The 20,876-nt window shown below is 40.5% G+C and overlaps 1 protein-coding gene across 3 annotated transcripts in view; it reads right to left on the bottom strand.

The window, feature by feature from the left end:
• Positions 1 to 20,876, bottom strand: part of LOC149197234 (phosphomevalonate kinase, peroxisomal-like) — a 304,989-nt gene that overhangs the window by 66,625 nt on the left and 217,488 nt on the right. For all 3 annotated transcript variants that reach the window (XM_089405783.1, XM_089405784.1, XM_089405782.1), the window contains 3 exons: positions 13,750 to 14,154; positions 2,875 to 2,979; positions 2,352 to 2,579 (listed from right to left, as the gene is read on the bottom strand). In XM_089405783.1, the coding sequence (XP_089261909.1) occupies positions 2,352 to 2,579; positions 2,875 to 2,979; positions 13,750 to 14,154 (738 nt within the window). The remainder of the gene's footprint in view (positions 1 to 2,351; positions 2,580 to 2,874; positions 2,980 to 13,749; positions 14,155 to 20,876) is intronic.

The following is a 20,876-nucleotide window of genomic DNA, read 5'->3' as shown; positions in this document are numbered from 1 at the left end:
AACGAGCCAAGACAAGAGACACAAGATGTGGCGGCTAGCCAGGGACAAACCCCACAATGTGTGGGGAAACCCTTTGATCAAATCTTCTTTTATCTTCAATAATTCAGCAGAGAGAAATAGTACAATAAATCTGATTCATATCAGCAGTAGCAAACACTAGATCAGCAGCATCAGCATTAGCGGCTTCATTATCAAACTAGGGCAGACGATATCTCACAAACCGACCGTCGGATTGACTTCATTCCACCACCAAAAGTTTCGGCTTCCAGAGGAGGTTCAGATGAACCTACAGCGCAGTTCAAATGAGGAGATCTTCTAGGCCACGCAGGTCAATCTTTACTTCTGCAGTTGCAGCGTCAGTTTCAGCAGTTTTCGGCTTCAAACTAGGGCAGTCGATATCTTGCAAACCGTTCGTCGGATTGACTTCATTCCACCACCAAAAGTTGCGGCTTTCAGAGGGGGTTCAGATGAACCTACAGCGCAGTTCCAAAGAGGAGATCTTCTAGGCCACGCAAGTAAATCTTTACTTCTGCAGTTGCAGCTTCAAATTCAGCAGTTTCCGGCTTCAAACTAGGGCAGTCGATATCTTGCAAACCATTCATCGGATTGACTTCATTCCACCACCAAAAGTTGCGGCTTTCAGAGGAGGTTCAGATGAACCTACAACATAGTTCCAAAGAGGAGATCTTCTAGGCCACGCAAGTCAATCTTTACTTCTGCAGTTGCAGCTTCAAATTCAACAGCTTCTGGCTTCTTATGTGTGAGAGAGAGACCCATTTCAGCGCAGTAGAGAAAGAGAGAGATGTGATGAGATGAGTGAGTCCAAATGAGGAAAAGTCCTCTTATATTTATACACAACGTTGGTGGGTGAATAGATGCGACTGTTGGGCTTCTGAGCCTATATGAGTTGTAGGTCGGCTTGATAATAATTCCATAATCAAAATAAATTCATATCTCCATGAATACTTATTGGAATCGGATGATCTTTATATCAATCCTACACCTCTCGACGAGAGGAGTCTAATAAAAATATTATCAGCCATGAATAAGATGACCCACATGAAGTTTTGCCTTGGTTGCCAATTTTAACATTTTCCTTAGAGAAATTGTTCAGATCAACAAGAGATACATCTAGTCCTTACAGTCTAAAACAAGATCAAAACTAATCATAGACAATCCAGGTTAACCCTGGGCAAACAGAGATTACTGCTCACAAAATCGGTCTGCACAGAAGATATTGATTCTACCCAGATTTGGTCTTCTGTCCAGATATATGCATGCTTCAGATTCAGCCCTCTGTCAAGGTATATGTCTGGTACAGATTCGGCCCTCTGCCAGGATGTATGACTGCTACAGATTCGGCCCTTTGCCAAGACATTAGAGTGCTACATACTCAGCCCTTTGCCAAGACATAAGACTGCTACAGATTCGGCCCTTTCAGAGATGATTTGCTTGTATTTGTTTTGTCCAGAAGCTTGTTTTCCTTAGATTCAATCTGCTTATGAGATGACTATCATTCTGCCTCAGGAAACTCTCCCATGTGATCCGGATTGGTTGAATAGAGATGATCCAAATTACACTTTGAAGTAGGCCAAATGGTCTTTGTATAGAGGTTAAATGAGCCCGAATAGACACAACTCTAGGACTGGGCCAACTTGAAGCTAACCTCACTTTTGGAGGCAAAAATACATAATTTTAAAATTCAAATTTCACACTTTTTGAAGCCAACATGAAGAACATGTCTTGAATTTATTATTACATTTATTTGGAGGGCTAAAACAACAATTATGAAGACTGACCATAGCTACAAAATTCAACATGAGCATTGAGCAAAAGAGCCTTGCCTCCGAACAGAAGTGCCAAAGCTCCTTTGCATCACCACTATATGGACGTATGTGGGAGCTTGAATAATGTAAACCATGTGTCTTATACCCTCTATTGAAATCATCATCATCCACCTGCACCAAAACCCTAAACCACTCTACACTCCAAAGTCGTCACACCACCAAAGCCATTTTCAAGAGAGAGAGGTTGTTGTTATCTCTATGAATTTCACGTTTTATCATCCTATAGCATTCATGAAGCAACTACAGAAAGAGGGAAAATAGTGATCTGAATATAGATATCTAAGTGCATAATGCCATGTGCCTTCCATGATCAACTATGGAAAAATAATCTGCATTTAAGTCTTGGTTTAATAGTTGAACTTCGTAAGGAATCACGTACTTTGATATGATAAGACAATGTAATTAGAACAAAAAGTAAGCATTTTAAGTTGAAACTAGATTATCCATTTGCCAATTTCACATGAATGTGGATGTTTATGAGCACCATGAAACCTTGATATTTACCTTTTCAGCTAAAATCCTGCTACAGTTCTCTAAAACATTTTGATAAATCTGTTCCTGCTCTTGGGAAATATTTTTTAACAAGAGTAATTCTCTCTCCACAGCCGCATTTGCTTCTGCTAACTTTTTCCAAATTACTTGAGAATTTTGGGGATCTTTCTTCCTCCATGATTGAACTGCACCTACCATAGATGGAGTACAAGAGCCACCATATCCCGGTTCCCCCAATATCTGAAAAAAAATAGTTCCATCAAAGATTCATCAAGAGTCAAGACAAAAAAAATCAGCTACAAAACAAAATCTATTCAAGATCTGATTAAGATTTCCTTGAGTTGTTCATATAAAAAGAATATCTATTCTTAATAAATATTAATGTATGTAGGATCCATTCTTAAACTGGTCTAAGAATGTAATTACCCATCAAAGGTCTCTTACATGAAATCTAACCAGCATTTTACATTTTGTGTTATGCATCAGCTGCTCAGCAAATATATCTTAAGCTAATTCAAAGTTCAATGAGACTCACCAGAGACATATATGGTGGTAAAGCATACTCAATCCTTTCATTGTCCCATGTACTTGATTTTATCTCACTCATAGCCTGCAAGAATGACTTACTTTCCCTGCTAACCTGCAGATATTGGAAACCAGATAGTAAGTCTGTGAACATGGTTTAAATTAGCTGCTGTGAACCAAGGTTACTTGGGAGCGGGAGCAGGGAGCGACATTTTCAAAAGCTCCCGGCTTGGGAGCGAATCAGGAGCGAATTTTTATATAATATATATTTTTAATATTTTGATGCATATATGTCAATAAAAGCATGTAGAATGATGAATTAGATATAAAAAGCATAAAAACATGGATTGAACCATAAAACATCATTCATCTAGAAGTTATAATCCTCATCAACCACGTCCACAAGTTAGTATCATACAACATATCGAGTCTCATGATTCATCAATCCTAAAGTTTCAAGCTTTCAAAATTCGATATATAACATTTATCATCATTGATCATTAAATTTGTAACTTGTACTTGTAACCATTACCATTACCAAGTAACCAAAAGATAACAAAGAATATCTAACACGAAATGAAATGTTTCAACTTTCAACTTTCACGAAGCATCATATTCATAATTCATTACCAATGAGTTATAATTACCAACTTCAAACTTCAAACTTAAATTGTCATATATTGTTTACAAAAAATATCATAATAAATATGAAAGAATCAACAGTTATAAAAACTACTAGAAACTAGAAAATACAAGTAAATCTATTATCTATTGCTAATGCTTGGGCCTCTTGCCGCCATGAGAAATGTCTAATTTCTGAGAAAGCTGTAGAATCATAGAATGATTAATTAGTTATAAAAAGCATAAAAACATGGATTAAACCATATAACATCAATCATGTAGTAGTTACAATCTTCATCAACCACAAGTCAACAAGTTACAAGTTTTGATTTATATAGCATGTAAGGGTGCACATAACCAAAATGGCATCGAGTGCAATCCATCTCTGAACTGAAAATACATCAACAAATGGGCTCTAGATGGCCTCCATCATCCAAAAAAATCATGCAACAACAAATAACTACATATCATCAAAATCATTGCCTATCTTGGGATCCTTGTCATTAATATCACCCTCTAAGCATTAACATAAGATAGAAAAAACGTAGAATGTCAAGTCAAGATTTTGAGAGTGATGGCTACATTTTTAGTAGGGTCATGATAGAGGAGTTCAACAACCAATGTCACTAACATCAAGGTACATACAGGGATTGGTGCTCTTGACGAGTTCCATACCCTAGCACATGACAAAATCCAATGGAAACATTGCAATTCCCCAATCCTAAAATCCTGAAAAACTGACAAGTCTGTTGGATTTTGAGTGAGATCTAAAATTCTACTTTCTCCATATGAAATCGAATGAGGTCGGACCCACTCTCAAACATCCTGAGTCATTTCATGGTAATGTTAAAAAGTTAAGTAAAAGGATGAAAATGAAAGATAAAGGAGAATGTCACTTTTACTGTAAGAATTTAACATTACCATGAATTACATATCAATACTAGGGCCATAGGCTTGATCATTAGGCTGCCCTATTGAGAAATTTGGGGGCAGCAACATAGGATGATTTATCTTCTTTGATAATTGTTTGTGGTGTATTTTTACTTCACTTAATTACCTTCTTCTTTTACTTGTTTATTATTAGTGTTTTCTTCATCAAACAACTACCAACCCATAAAGAGCAATAAGACAAAGGACACAAGATATAGGTGATTAGTCAGGGCCAAAACCTCTCCAAATGTGAGAGGATAAACTACAAGAATTCTTCTTCTTATAGAATCCTCAATTGACGAATTCCAAGACCAAGACCCTTGACCAAAACTCCTCCAAGACCAAGTCAAACCTTGCCTTTTTCTGATCAAGTCAAAGTCAACCTCTTCTTGATGTTGTTGCAATATCTCCTTCGTCCTTAACCTTCGGTCTTGCAACACTAATCTGAAATTTTCGGACACTCTTTTGTTGAAATATGTAACTAAGTTCGGTCTTCATAATGACATATGTAATCATGATTTTCTCTTTGAAGATATTGTCAACAAGCAGTATCTTCACAAGTAAATACCTTTATGTCCACTTCTGAATCTATCAAAATGACTTCATTTTCCAAGGAAAGCAACACATTGGTTGGGTCATCAAACTTTCTTGCATAGAAGAAGAGGAATGATTTGATCCTCATAGAAAATGAAGTTGTCAGTCATGTTAAAGGTTCAATTACTAAACTTCCAAAGGAAGAAATGTTGAGAAATCTAGGGCATTATCATTAGGTGATTTCTCTTCTATTAGTGACGACTTGTGAATGCTTTTACTTGTTTAGATTAGGCTCTTCTTCCTGTTAGATTATTAGTGTTCTTCTTCATCAAACAGTAACCAATGCATGAACATAAATACACAAGAGACACATAATGTGGGCTATAAGCAAGGGCCAAAACCCCTCACTCTTCGGGAGGAAAACCCGCACAAATTCTTCTTATAGAGATTCCAATTGATGAATACCTAGACCAAGACCCTTGACCTCTTAGCCACTCCAAGACCAAGACACTAGTTCTCATAATTGTCTTCTCTTCCTGTTGACTCCTCTTCCTCTTTGATCTTCTGAGGATTGAGACATTGACACCACTAAGTGTGGAAATTTCTGAATCTAACACATCATAAATCCCTACTGCATTATCTAGTTTATTATCTCCTACTTGTTCTTTCCATTAACAAGTTATTTATTAATATAAATACCGAAATAAACACAAATGCAGCGTTCACACATATACAGATCAACAACTGAAATAACTGAGACAACATAAGGGACAACGTTATTTTTGGACAATCGTCCTCGGAAAAACCCAATGCGGGAAAACCGGTGCAGCAGATGAGGGTTTATTATTATGCAGTTTTCTGAATAAAACTAGGGTGTCAGAAATGGCTCACCCTTCAGAGATTTTCCTTAGGAAAAGTACCTTGCTCCGAAGACAGACATTCCAGCTGATCAACAACCGAATGATGAGCCCCACAGTAACTTCGACTGTTCCTCAGCTGGATAGCGAACGCTGCTCCAAGCTTCTCTCTAGAACTGCGTCACCCTCTAGGGACTGTGTAACCCTCTATGGCTCAGCGTCTACCTCTCAGCTCTCAGTCTGCCCCACGAAAACACCATAGCGCAGCTCTTTCTGCCCAATGTCAGCTCTGCTAGCCTCTCTGTCTGCCTGCGTCAGCTTCTCGACCTCCTACGTCCTCAACGTTGGCCCTCCAAGCTTCTACATCAACCTAGGTTGCCTCTTCGTTGTCTCTCCGACACTCTCTCTGCCTCTCTTCTATGTATTCTCAGGCTTCTGCTGAACTGCCCCTCGCTCCAACAGATCACTAACTCAATTTTTCAACAAACCCTGCCCAAGAAAATCGAATTGACTGATCAATTTGGTGTGTCTCCAACTGACCCTCAAGCTTTCTCTTATACTTTTCCTATTGACGATTCAACAGCCGGGATTAAGTCCCAAATCAACAGCTAAGATTAGAACTAGCTTGATCCTCGTCTCTTCGAACTTTCTCACGCATATTATATTAATACACATTAATATTTAATTTTCCTAAATTTAGACTTAGGAACTCATTAAAAATATTAATTATTTTAATATCTCTTCATCTAGATGGAATTTCTCCAAACGATTTCCAAGTCTTGGAGATCTCATGTGCCTTAACCTCTCCACCAATTTTCATGGCTAGAGCACATCTGGTGCTACCAAAAATCAACACTCCCTCTTAGTGAGGAATGTGCTCTGGTAATGCTTCACCATTGAAACATCACACTAATCCTCCGCACTGGTACCTTTGCCGATGCTTGGCCTGCTGCCTCTCATCCCCTGCACTGTTGCTTCCCGTACTACTGCCCATGACACTGCCACTACCACTGCTACATCTGTACTGCAGCTCCCTCTCAATATGTTGCATCATGTTGCCCATAGCACTGCCATTTCTAACTGTTGCACTGCAACTCAGTCACCGAGAAGTAAGTAACTGATCTTCCCCCAAATACTGACATCCCAATCAGACTGGAAGCCCCATGATGCTGAAGCTAAGTTGCACAAAACAGGGAAACGGGTACGAGTTTCCAAAACAGGGATGGGTACAAAACGTGACAACCCAAAATTTTGGAAACGGGGAAACGCAATCTATATATATATACAGATATTAGGACATTTAAGAAATGTGTGCAATCATAAAGCATATATGATACATTCTAATTTATTACATTATGATTAAAGTGTCAATTGTCAATGCATAAACTATAAGTCTCTAAATTTACATCACATTTACTCATGAATGATCACATAATGAAAATAGCAATATCCAAAATCAGCCACGGGAAATTTCTAATTTCTTGTCTCGTGTTTGATTGGGAGTCTCCTCCTACATAGCCGAACGACCTTAGTGCTCTTGATTAAATACAAGTTCCATACCCTAGTACACTAAGTGCTCTTGATTAGTGGGAGTCTCCCCTGCATAGAGGGCTTGGTTCTCTTGATTAAATACAAGTTCCATACCCTAGTACATGACAAAATCCAATGGAAACATTGCAATCCCCCAATCCTAAAATCCTGAAAAACAGATAAGTCTGCTAGATTTTGAGTGAGATCTAAAATTCTACTTTCTCCATATGAAATCCAATGAGGGCGAAACCACTCTCAAACATCCTGAGTCATTTCATGGTAATGTTAAAATTTTAAGTAAAAGTGACATTTTCCTTTCCTTTATTTTTCATTTTCATCCTTTTACTTTAAGAATTTAACATTACCATGAACTGCATATCAACACTAGGGCCATAGGCTTGAACATTAGGCTACCCCACTCAAAAAAATCCCCTTTTATATCACTTGAGAGGCATCTAGAAGCATCCAGAAGATATTTTAGTCGTCCAATAAAAAATTACAAGCAAAAAAATAAAAATAAAAATATAAGAAAAAGTCAAGTTAGAAGAGGAAACTCCGTCGTACGGCCTAGAAACTCGTTTCCGGCCATACTAGCCACGTTTCCTCCTCAAGAAACAGGCCAGTACGGCCAGAAACGAGTTTCCAGGCCGTACAGTACAATTTTCCTCGTTTTTGTTTCATTTCCGACCAGAAACGGACCCTTCTCCAACGTTTCCTGCAACTTAGTGCTGAAGCTACCTTAGTTGCTATCTTGTGCTCCCTCTACTGCCACTGCGCTGTTGCAAACACCTCTGTGCCTCTCGCACTGCTGCAACCTCCACTGCACTGCCTCAGATTTCTGCACTCTAGCCTTGCCTTGCTGCTCCATCACACTTTGCTCCACCCGACACCTATCATCATGCTACTATCGTTAAGGGCTCCCGTAGCCGGATGTGATCCAAGAATTTGGGTACCTCAAGGATCCTACCCCTAGCATGTAGACCTCCTGACTACAACTCGATGTCACCCCACCTCTTCTTTAGAGGTGCATGAGCACTCAGGGCATAATCGTCATCAGTCTCGACCTCTTTCTCCGCCTTAGCTGGAGTTTCCTTTCAATCAGAAGCTTCTCCCTTGCCTTTCTTCCTAGGACACTAGGATGCATAATGACCCAGCTCCTCACAATTGAAGCACTTGATCTTGGAGATATCCTTCTTCGTCCTCTTCCCTTGTTGTCCCGCAGATACTAGAGCCACATCCTCCTCCTCCTCTTTCTTGACTCGAACTCCCTTACCACTACTCCCCGCCTTGGGCATTCTACTGATCTCTTCCTGTCAAAGAGCTGCCCAAGTCTCCTTCCAATCAGGAAGAGTAGCCCTGCCCAAAATACTTTGGACAAATGTCTCCTACTCCTCAAAGACTGGATTCAAGGCAGTCTTGACCATAAACTTTGGATCGGGTGTAGACCCCAGGGAAGTAAGTTAGTCGCGAATCTCCTACAACCTGAGAAGGAATGGATTTATCTGTTCTCCCTTATGCATTTGATATGACCTTGGCTGATTCTCCAATAGCATCTCCCACTGCATGAAAGAGCCCTGGTATAAGGTGGTCAGGGTGTCCCACATCTCCTTTGCTGTGTTTTTCTCAGCAATATGTGGTATGACATGATCTTCGACCCCGTCTAGGATCATGCACTTCGCCCTCGCCATCATCTCCTCATACTTCTCATTCTCAGCTAGGTCAACTGGGATAACCACTTCTTTCAAGGCAAAGTCCTTGATGTGATGTCGATCCCGGACTGCCAAGATCTTGGCCTTCCAGATGACAAAGTTGGAAGCCTCGTCCAACCTATCCTAATCCCTCGATCCGTTCACTGCCATTTCAGCTCCTCTTCTAGAATCCCTCTGAGTCCTAATTTCCCTCCTGGAAATCCTCTGGCCAGTTGTTGAACCGCTCCTCTCCAATCCTCCTTGCAACTGCAACTCGGATCTGGATTCCTTGGCTAAAGATCCGTCGAGGTAGTGATTCCCTCTACCTTGGTTCCATCTCCTTAGACATTGTTCCGTACTAACAAAACCAAAGTCCCACCAGCTCCTCAAATCAGAATCTGCACAGCTGCCTTAGCCCCGGCAACCGAAGAATCTGAGCCCTTTTGGCTCTCCACAATCATAGTGAGAGTTGGATCAACTCCTGCCTCCTCCTAGTCACAGCGTCAATCCTGCTTAACTAAGAAAGATAACTTGGAACTGCATAGGCCTAATTTGCCCCCCTCTGCCTCTGCGCTGGCCTGGAGAGCTGACGCAGCTACTGTGCGGGCTCCTCCCAGCTATTGCGTCTTCCTCTCCTGGCTTAGAATGCTGAGGTCACCTTCTTTGCACTGTGTCACTCTTCCTTCTGCTTCTCTAGCTCTAGAATTGCACTGTCTCTTGGGACAGCTGCTTCTTTGCTACAAACTCTCAGATTTCCTGGTTGATGCCTTCAGTCATCTATGATCTGCAATCGCTCTAATACCATGTGGAAATTTATGAATCTAACACATCAGAAATCCCTACTGCATTATCTGGTTTATTAACTCCTAATTGTTCTTTCCATTAACAAGTTATTATTAATATAAATACTGAAATAAACACAAATGCAGCCTTCACACATATACAGATCAACAACTGAAATAACAGAGAAAACACAAGGGACACCGTTATTTTTGGACAATCATCCCCAGCAAAACCCAATGCAGGAAACCCAGTGCAGCAGATGAGCATTTTATTATTATGCAGTTTTATGAATGCAACTAGGGTGCTAGAAATGGCTCACCCTTCAGAGATTTTCGTTGGCAAAAGTACCTTGCTCCGGAGACAGATATTTCGGCTGATCAGCAACTGGATGATGAGCCCCACAGTAACTTCGACTGTTCCTCAGCTGCACAATGAAAGTTGCTCCAAGCTTCTCTCTGGAATTGCGTCACCCTCTATGGCTCTGCGGTTGCCTCTCAACTCAGTGTGCCCCACGAAAACACCACAGCGCAACTCTTTCTGCCCAGCATTAGCTCTGCTAGCCTCTGCGTCAGCTTCTCAGCCTCATGCGTCCTCAGCACTGGCCCTCCAAGCCTCTGCGTCAGCTCTGGCTGCCTCTGCGTCAGCCCAGGCTGCCTCTGCGTTGTCTCTCTAGAACTCTCTCAGCCTCTATGCTATGTATTCTCGGCCTTCTGCCGAACTACCTCTCGCTGCAATAGATCACTAACTCGATTTCTCAGCAAACCCTACCCCAGAAAATCGAATTGACTGATCAATTTGATGTGTCTCCAACTAACCCTCAAGCCTCCTCTTTTCCTGTTGATGATTCAATGGCCGAGATTAAGTCCCTAATCAATGGCTAAGATTAGAACTGGCTTGATCATCCTCTTAGAACTTTCTCACCCATATTATATTAATAGACATTAATATTTTAATTTTCCTAAGTTTAGACTTAGGAATTCATTTAAAATATTATTTATTTTAATATCTCTTCATCCAAGTGGAATTTCTCCAAACGATTTCTAGGTCTTGGAGATCTCATGTGCCTTAGCCTCTCCACCAATTTTCATGGCTAGAGCACATCTGAAGCTACCAAAAATTAACACTAAGATCTCATCTATATCTCTTCTCTTGAGACCTTCTTACTATCATCATCAACGAATTGTGGTTGTACCAAACTGTTATGTCCTCAAGACTGTATCTCTGATCCAAGAAAGAGAGACCTTTGAACTTGTCTTTGTATCTTTGATCCGAACTTCCTTACTGTGGTTAGCCTAGAAAATATCCTCGTTGTCTCTTCCTTCTCTAGCCGAGTTCCATCTGAACTGAACCTTACATACTGAACTGTGGTATCCGAACTGTGCCTTCTACATTGAACTGTGGCACTGATCCTTCATACGAATCTCAGAAGGTATTCCGAACTTGTCCCTTTATTAGGCCACTGAAATCCGAGCTTGTCTTCTATTACTGCCATCCGAAAAATCAAAGATAGATAACCGAACTTCATTCTGTTATTACCCATCCAAAATCACAGAGATATGCGAAGATCTCACTATGGAAATGCAAAGTGTGTTCATGCCTATATATAATGGTTTCCATTTATAAATAAGCCAACATGATTTCTCAAATAGATGTGTCTCCATATAGGTTGAACCAACAAGAGTTTCTTATGCATCTTGAGGCTGACATCAAAAGGAGGATTAGTGCTTTTGTCGTTGAAGGGCTTTCTAGACATTTTATAGACTCATATACCTTGTTATTTCCCCAAGAAGGGTTCTTCATACATGACATTGACTCTTTGACTTTAATGACAAATCCTAAGGTTCTCAATGGGAGCCATATAAATAAAATCTCTTGCTCATGAAACCCATGAAGCAAGGTATTACAAAACTAATTTTATTCTCTTCATTTCATCATTTACAAAGATCATAATTACATGTCATTATGAAGACCGAACCTAGTTACATTTTACAAGAAGAAGCTCAAGCACATGCAAATATATGAAAGGGGAAGTAAGGGCTCAAAGGACTCCCTCTGAAGCTCTGTGTTGCCTCTGCGTGAGCTTACGCTTCCCAGCTTGGCCTCTACACTGCCTCTTCTGGATCTCTCACTGCCTCCTCTGTGATGTATTCTCGGATCAGGGAATCTCGCTCTAGAACTCTCCTTGCCTCCCATTGCAAGAAATCTCCTCGATCAATTGTCTAGCAACTGTTGCACTACCCTCTCTAAGAAATTCGATCTCTTGATATCTCTATCGATGTGTTTTCCAAATTCCCATTAAGCCTCTTCTTATAATCCTCTCATTGATCAACCAACAGCCTAGATTAGATTCTAATCAATGGCTCAGATCATTTTGGCTTGATCCTTATCTTCTTCTCGAAGTTTCACCCCCAGTTTAATTAATACCCTTCAATTATTTTAATTTCCTAAGTTTAAACTTAGGCATCCATTAAAATTAATTAATTATTTTAATAAAACTGTCTTTGGGTGGAATTTCCCAAAACGATTTCTGGGTATTCTGGAATACATGTGTCCTAGCCTCCCTACAAATTTTGAGGCTTACAGCACATCCAATGCTATCAGAAATCAACAACTACGCCCCTTGGCTTCACTAGAAATTAGCCTAGACGAAGGAGTTGAGATTTGAGTGAAAGCTTCTCAATTCGAGAATTGCCCCCAAGGCCACACCAAGTGGATTAAATATTTTATCCACGTTAGCATAAATGTGGAGTAGGCGCCAACAGAGATCATGATAGATGGGGAGATGGTAAGTATGGCCCTAAATGGTTTCACTAAGCCATGGGCTCCTTTCTTTGAGGGCAATGTGGCACAAGAGAAACTTCCTGATTGGGGCAGACTGTGGGATGATCTCATCCAGGAAGAGATTTGGGAGGAATCTTTGTCAACAGGCCACCAAAGGGGCGATGATGAGAATCTTGCTCTTGCTAGTTAGGCAAGGAAGGAGAAGGGGAAGGTCAACAAGGATACAGATGGAGAGGCTACTTCACAAGTTAGAAAGAAAGAAGATCTGAGCAGAGTAAAATGCTTTGTGTGCCACAAGTGGCCATTATGCCTCATAGTGTTCGAACAAGAAGAAGAGTAAGAGAAAGGTGCAGCAAGTTGCAACATCTACAGATACTCAAGTCAATGAGTTTGTTGCAAGATTTGAGGAGTTCTCATTGGTGTCTTGCCTTTCTAGCACTATAGTCAAGGGTGCATGGTTTGTGGACAGTGTTACTTCTAGACACATGAAGGGAGCACAGGGACTTTTCACCAATTTATCGAAGGATGACTCAGATGTACATGTGGAGCTTGGTAACAATGCCATGTATGGTGTGGAGGGAGTTGGGACCATTCAATTTCAGCTGGAGTCAAGATGTCCTCTGAAGGTGACAGATGTATTGTATGTTCCAGGGATAACAAGGAATTTACTCTCTGTCTCAGCCATGGAAGACAAGGGATATGTGGTCTATTTCCGAAATGGACAGGCACTTGTCAAGCCGACAGCCTGGTTATTTTCACTGTAACACTAAGGTTACTTATGGCCTTCATTGTCTCGTATCACATCATAATAGCAGAGTTGTTTGGTGAACTCCCTCATCTTATAGCAGAATTGTTTAGTGACCTATCTCCCTAGTTTTATCAGCTGGAACTATTTGCAGTAAGTTGTAACATTAACCTTTTATAGTTATTTCCAGACATTAATATAGTTTCATTTCACTTCAGATCACTGCCAGCTTGTTTGACTAGGATTCCTTCTAAAAAATCATAGTCACAATATTGGGACATTATATAGTATTAATGGCACTAAGAGTCCTTTCAAGGTAGTACATGCATGCAAGGTTCTTTTGTGTGTGTGGATGATATTGTGTGTGCGGATGATAAAATAATCTTTAATTGTGTATATGAGAGAGAGAGAGAGACCTGAGCAGGAGAAAGAATTTCTGGAGAAAATCGAACATAGCGCTGACTCCCAAACACAGCAGCACTCACATCAAATCCACTTCCTACTTTTCCTTGTGCTATACAATGTGCTGTCTGAGATACTGCATGTACCAAATCCAAGTCCGTATCCAACATCTTATCTGAATATGTCGCACAAGCTGTACTAGGCAGTTTAACAGCACCAAGATAATGAAGGAGACCTGCAACAACAGCTGTTGTCATAGCAGCTGACGAACCCAGACCAGTCTTTGATACTTCTGGTGTGCATGTCATTTTAGATGACGGATCTGATTTGTCTAGATTATTTATGTTCATATTAATTGATGAGAAGGCTGGAAATGAAGCTAATGTCCCTGTAGTTAAGGGTAATCCCTGTGCAACAATCTGCAAAATAATCGAAAAGAAAACTATTATCAATGAATCATGCTTCCTATATTGGCATACAACAAGAATAATTGGAAATAATAAGAATCACACCCTGTGTTTAATGGCATCATATTTAATTGCACATCATTTAATAACAAAATAAAGGATTAAGAACCAGGAATTGTGCTGCATCTTCTAGGAATTCTTTGCTGTATATGAATTACTCTACTTTTTGTTACCAAAGTAAGAACATATAAAATCTCTGTAATTTGAAAAATTAACATCCTCCAATCAAGCTACCATTACTAGGCAATCAGACAGATCAGATCGTGAGAAGAAAATGCAATTATCAATAACAAGGAGTAACAGACTGTTACATGCCAAAGCTTAAAGTATTCCTAATTTCTATGTACCCACACTCCGCAATCCCTAGCAGCCTATTCTGAACCAGTGGCAAAAAGGGTTCATTATACATTATATATCACCATGTAAAGATATGTGGAAGATGCAAACAGTTGGGTCATTCCAGAGAATGGATCACTCTTCATGAGTCATACAATCCCTACAAGGTTTTTATTTTCTCTGTTCTCCATAATTCCTTTTTGTTGCTGCTATATATGATTGTGCTTATGTGAGTGTGCATAGAATTGGATTGCGTATATAATATCCATATCTTAACCTCTCGTCTCCATTCCTTCCATGCCACTTTGAATCTCATAACTGAGAAGATTTTCAAAATATTTATGTGTTTGAGCATGGTTGATTCACATATAACATCCAGTGTCATTGTCGCAGTGGAATCACACATAACAAGGGATTGCATCTGTCAACAAAAAAAAAGGGTTTTCAGCTGCTGTGCTATGCGGGGCATATCTATGCTGCTAAGTTGCATGATATGCGGAAACAGGAACACACTGGAAACATGACCCCCCAGAAATCAGGAAATGGGGAAACATGGTGTGTGTGTGTGTGTACATATATATTATATATATGTAAGTTAACAGGAAACAGAAACAGATATGGATCCGGATTCGGATCCGGATACAATGGGGAAATGCCAAGTACAAAAAATACAATAATATTTTTTTAATTTAAAAAAAAAAAACATATTCAAAGTAAAAAATCAATACCATTCATGAAACAAAACATTAGAACTGAACTCATTAGATAACTTAGAAATCTGAGAACTGAAATCATTATGCAACATGCTTTATACAAAAAGGATAACTGTAATTACAAAATTGAGTATCTCATCAATGATCACTCTATTGATATGATGATGTAGAGTAGGTCTAACTACATGTCGAAAAATGGGTCTACATGCTCATCATTTGAATATTTCAACTCTACATCATGATCAACTTGTCATCTTCCATGAAATTAGCCTCAAAATATAAAAATTCCCATCTAGTTAAAATGGTAAATTAATGTTAGACACTATTTGAGAACATGCTATAGTCTATGTATCATATTGTTCTAAGAGGAATCTTTATCTAGAGTTGGATGGGATTGATCTAATTAAATTATTATTGACAAAATCATCCTTTGTACACTATATATGATTATCCATGTATTGTATGTAATGTTCCTTCCTAAATTTTCCTATTGTTTGGAAAATAAATTTTTGACAATTTTGATTAATGCTAGCTCAAGTCAAATTTTGGTGGAAAACATTGGAGAAATACTTTATTTGTATGCTAGTGGAATATGGGGCCCACATGAAGTACGCACTTGGGGAAGAAGGAATTCGAATTCCTTGAGGCAAATCGAATTGGTGGAGGGACCCACAAGGAATGCATGGCAAGCAATTATATAAGGGAAGAATGAGGGAGCAATGGGGGTCTTCTGTCTATTTGAAAATCGAATTTGCCTTAGTTGTTCAGCTAAGCCAATATTGTGTTGTTCAACAAGTTATTTAATTAAATAAACAGTGATGTAAACACTATTGCAGACTACACTGACATACAGATCATAAACTGAAACAATAGATGAGACAAACACACAAGGGAAACCGTTATTTTTGGACAACACGTCCCCGGAAAAACCCAATGCGGGAAAAACGATGCAACAAATAGAGGGTTTGTATTATTAAGAAAGCAGAATTTGAGTACAACAGGTTGCCTCTCACACCAGCTAACCTTACAGAGAAATCACGGCAACAAGAAATACGTTCGAGGGTTTACCTCACTCCTCAAGTCACAGTTGATCCAATGAGTGATCAGACACCCTCCCGGCAACCACTGCGAAGTCCCTATGCAATCACTACGTGGGCTAGTGTCTTGCCTCTAGAGGGTTGCATCTCTTCTTCTGCTGGATCGATTTGCTGGATGAAGACTATTGTTCAGCCCTCCCGGCTCAGAACCTCACTTCTCTAGCAAAATCTCAGATTACTAACGAATACTCTACACTACCATTGCAAGAGCCCCTCTGGACTGCATGAGCCCCTTCTGGGCTGTGTAGGCCTCTGCGCTGCCTCCCTGATGCTCAAGCTGCCTCTTTGCTACATACTCTTTGGCTCGAAACCTTCTCTCCGATCCAAATCTCTGCTTTTGCCCCTCTCACTGCAACTCAGATCACTAGTTCGATTTTCTCACCAAGCCACGCCCCAAAAAAATCAAATTGACTGATCAACTTGGTGTATCTCCAACTGACACTCAAGCCTCCTCTTATACTTTTTCTGTTGATGAATCAACACCCGATATTAAGTCTCTAATCAATGGCTAAGATTAAATTAGACTTGATCCTTGTCTCTTAGAAGCTTATCACCCATATTTTCATTAATACCCATTAATATTTTTATTTTCCTAAGTTAGACTTGGAAACTCCATTAAAAATATTAATTATTTTAATAAAATACAATCCCAGTGGAATTTCACCAAACGATTTCTAGGTCTTGGAAATCTCATGTGCTCTAGCGCCCCTCCACAAAATTTCGAAGCTAGAGCACATCCAATGCTACCCAAAAATCAACAAGGTTTTCCCAGATAGTGAGCCTAAGGAGTAGGAGGTCGAGACAGTAGAGGAATCTAGAGATGAGGGAGAATCATCATCAGGAGGGCCACCACCACCACCTAGAGGAGGACCATTTGACACAACCGAGTGAGTCCTTGCTTCACTTTGGGGTGTGCCTAAGTATTTGACACTCAGGATCAAGGGGACCATACAAGGGCAGCGTGTGTCAGTCCTGGTTGACAGTGGGGCCACCAACAATTTCATTGATACCTAGATAGTGGAGCGTAGGAGCATCCAGAAAGCTACATTTGAGGAGTTCTCAGTTTTGGTACCTGGAAACTAGACCATGCATTGTAATAAGTATGTCCCCAAGGTTACCTTGAAGATGGGGAAGTACTCACTCACTAATCATTTCTTCATGGTTGATTTCCCAGACACCAATGTGGTGTTGGGTGTACAATGGTTGTACACATTAGGGAAGGTCATTACTGATTAGCAGATGCTAGAGATGGAGTTCAAGGGGCCAGATGGGAAGCTTGTATTGCTAAGGGGAATGCACTCTTATCCCCCTCAGACAGTTTCAGCCCACTAGATGGATGCAAATTTATGACATGGAGATGTGGAGTGGGAGTTACGGATTTCTAAGTTAGGGACACGCGCGCAGGCTACACACCCAAATATACTAGCCTTATTGGAGAGGCACCAAGGGGGTTTTGGGGATGTTCCACCAGGTAGACCGCCAGACCATGGATTTGAGCACACCACTGAGCTGGAGGAAGGGGTGACCGCAGTCATCACCACCCCTTATAGGCACCCAAAGGCCTATAAGGATGAGATAGAGCGGGCCATTTAGAAGTTGTTGAGATTGGGACACATCAGGCCTAGCTTGAGCCCATTTGCTTCTTCTGTGGTGCTGGTGGAGAAGAAAGATGGGACGTTGCGCATGTGTATCAACTACCGATCTCTCAACAAGAAGACCTTGAAGAACAGATACCCCATTCCACGCATAGATGAGTTGATGGACGAGCTTAGAGGAGCTAAATACTTCTCTAAGATAGATCTGCATTCAAGGTATCACCAGATCCGCGTGAGGGAGCAGGATGGCCCGAAGACTGCTTTTCGCTGCCATTATGGACATTTCGAGTTCTTAGTGATGCCCTTTGGGCTAACACTCCAACTACATTCCAGTCTTGTATGAACCACGTGTTCTATGGGAAGTTGAGACGCTTTGTCCTGGTTTTCTTCGATGACATACTCATTTACAGCAGGACATGGGAGGAGCACCTTCAGCATTTGGAGGAAGTGCTTCGCATACTTGAGGAGCAGCAGCTGTATGTGAAGATGTCCAAATGTGAGTTTGGATTAACGGAGATGTTGTACCTGGGGCATGTGATTGGGGAAGATGGAGTGAAGGTGCATCAGGAGAAGATTCGGGCTATACTAGATTGGCCCACACCCAAGAACGTGACAAAGTTGAGGGGGTTCCTAGGCATTTGTACATATTACAGGAGATTTGTCAGAGTGTTCTCACAGCTTGTAGCACCTCTTACGGATTTGACAAAGAGGAGAGCTTTTGAGTAGCGTAGGTGGCAGACGAGGCTTTTGAGTGCCTCAATAGCGTCATGAGCAGTTGCTCGGTCTTAGCTTTGTTAGATTTCACACGACCCTTTTTTTGAAGAATCTAGGGCAAGTGTGGTTAATGTGCTTCTTCTAGCATGATAACTACTTGTGAGGTATTCTAATTTTTCTTCTTAGCACAATCTTCACTTGTTCTTATTAGAGTGTGTCTTCTTATATTCATCAAATAGTTACCAAAAACAAAGAGACAAGAATACAACATATTGGCTTTCTGCCAAGGCCAAAACCTCTCCCTCTTGGAGAGGAAAACCCGCACAAAATTATTCTTATAGATATTCCAATTGACAAATATCAAGACGATGACCCTTGACCTTCTAAGCCACTCCAAGACCAAGACACCAATCCTCTTCTTTGTCACTGCTGAGATCATCATCATTGTACTGCTAAGATCTTCATTACTGCTGCCATCACTGAGAACATCACTGTTGCATCTTCATAGAGATCTTCACCATATTAACGAGCTCATCATACCGTTCTTCATTATGACCTTGGTTCATGTAATGCTCTGAGATCTTCATCATGACCTTGTCTTCGATAGGATTATGATCAAGACTATTATGTCAAGAACATGACTATTTCAAGTATGTTGATTGAGTATTATGTCGAGACACTATGTATGTTGAGACAGTGTGTGTCATTGTGAGGACTATTCATGAGGTATACCGAGATCATGACTATATGCTGAGACATAGACCCAAGGCTTTATTTATTGCACCTATGCCAAGAATGTACCTTTGTGGCATCCATCCGAAATTGTCTCATTGTTTTTCCATCCGAACTGCGAGGATCTCAAACCTGTACCCATCCTATAACCATCCAAAAGTCACGGAGAATCTAAGTCTCTGTGCTCACCCAAAGTTGCAGAGAAGTCCGAATTGGTGCCCTCTTGTAATGCGGATTGCAAACCCTGTACCCAACCGAATCATCTCAGATAAATGCGAGTTCTTGTTCTGCTCTTTTGCGGTGACCCTAGCTAGGTATATATAGTGGTTATGTTTCCATATCAAGCCAACTTGACTAAGTGAACCATTGTGTCTCTTATATGAACCGACATGACATTTATATATATATATTTGGAGGTCCGCATAATGTTCTCTTCATCATTTTGCTTGATGCCTTCTTCAAGAGGATTGTGCTTGTCTTGGAGGGCTAATCTAGCCACTAGGTAGACTCATATACATTACATATATGCTCAAGAAAAGCTCTTTATACATGTCTTTGACTCTTTGACTCTCCTAGACCTATGAAACGAGCAAGAAACTCATTCTTATAATTTACAAAAATAATATTTCTTTTTCTTGAAAAGTACAAAGATCAAAATTACATTTGTAAATATTGAACCTAGTTACACTTTCTTCAAGACTCCCTCTTAACTAGGGAGGTATTTATAATGGTACTTGGTGTTGAAGTTTCTAAGTTTACTCAGCTTAGAAACCCTTCATGCACTTTTTCTGATTTATTCCTACCTACTTGTTATTTTTCTTTAACAAGTTATTTACAAATTAAATACTGAAAATAAACACCAGTGCATGCTCAACATATTACAGATCAGCAACTGAAAGAAACAAGAACAAACACACCACATGACACCATTATTTTTGGACCGACATCCCCGGAAAAACCCAATGCAGGAAACCCAGTGTAGCTATCTGAGGGTTTTCTTATTAAGCAATATCAAAGTACAATCTGGGTGCCGAAATTGGCCTACCCAATAGAGAATTTCTTTAGCAAATATACCTCACAGTTTGAGAGAAATCTCTTGGCTGAAACCTCGGAAAATCGTTCCGGCAGCTCCTCAGCATAAAATTTCTTTACAACCCCAGCGTCTGCCCAATCTAGACTGCGTCAGCCCCTCTCTATCTCACGCTGGCCCTGCATCAACCATTCTTGGCATGCATCAGCCCCAGGAGGCCCTGCGTCAGCTTCCTGGGCCTCTGCATCAGACACGTTGGCCTCTCTGGTGCTCTGCGCAGCACTTGGTTGCGTCTGCATGGCCCTGCGTGAGCCCTTGCTGGCTCTGCGTCACTCTCCTTGGTTGTTGCGTTGTTCTCCCAGCACAATCTCTGCCTTCTCTGTTTCTCTGTACTCAATGCCCCTCAGCTGCTCTCCCGATCACTGATTCTGTCTCTCTTAGCAAACCACGCTCTAAA

This window comes from Pinus tabuliformis, chromosome 2_2, assembly GCF_031772625.1.
Source record: "Pinus tabuliformis cultivar Carrire ecotype Pingquan chromosome 2_2, CPIR1, whole genome shotgun sequence".
Taxonomy (NCBI): domain Eukaryota; kingdom Viridiplantae; phylum Streptophyta; class Pinopsida; order Pinales; family Pinaceae; genus Pinus; species Pinus tabuliformis.
Note: the sequence above shows the minus strand (reverse complement) of the source record. Positions and strands in the feature narration are given on the sequence as shown.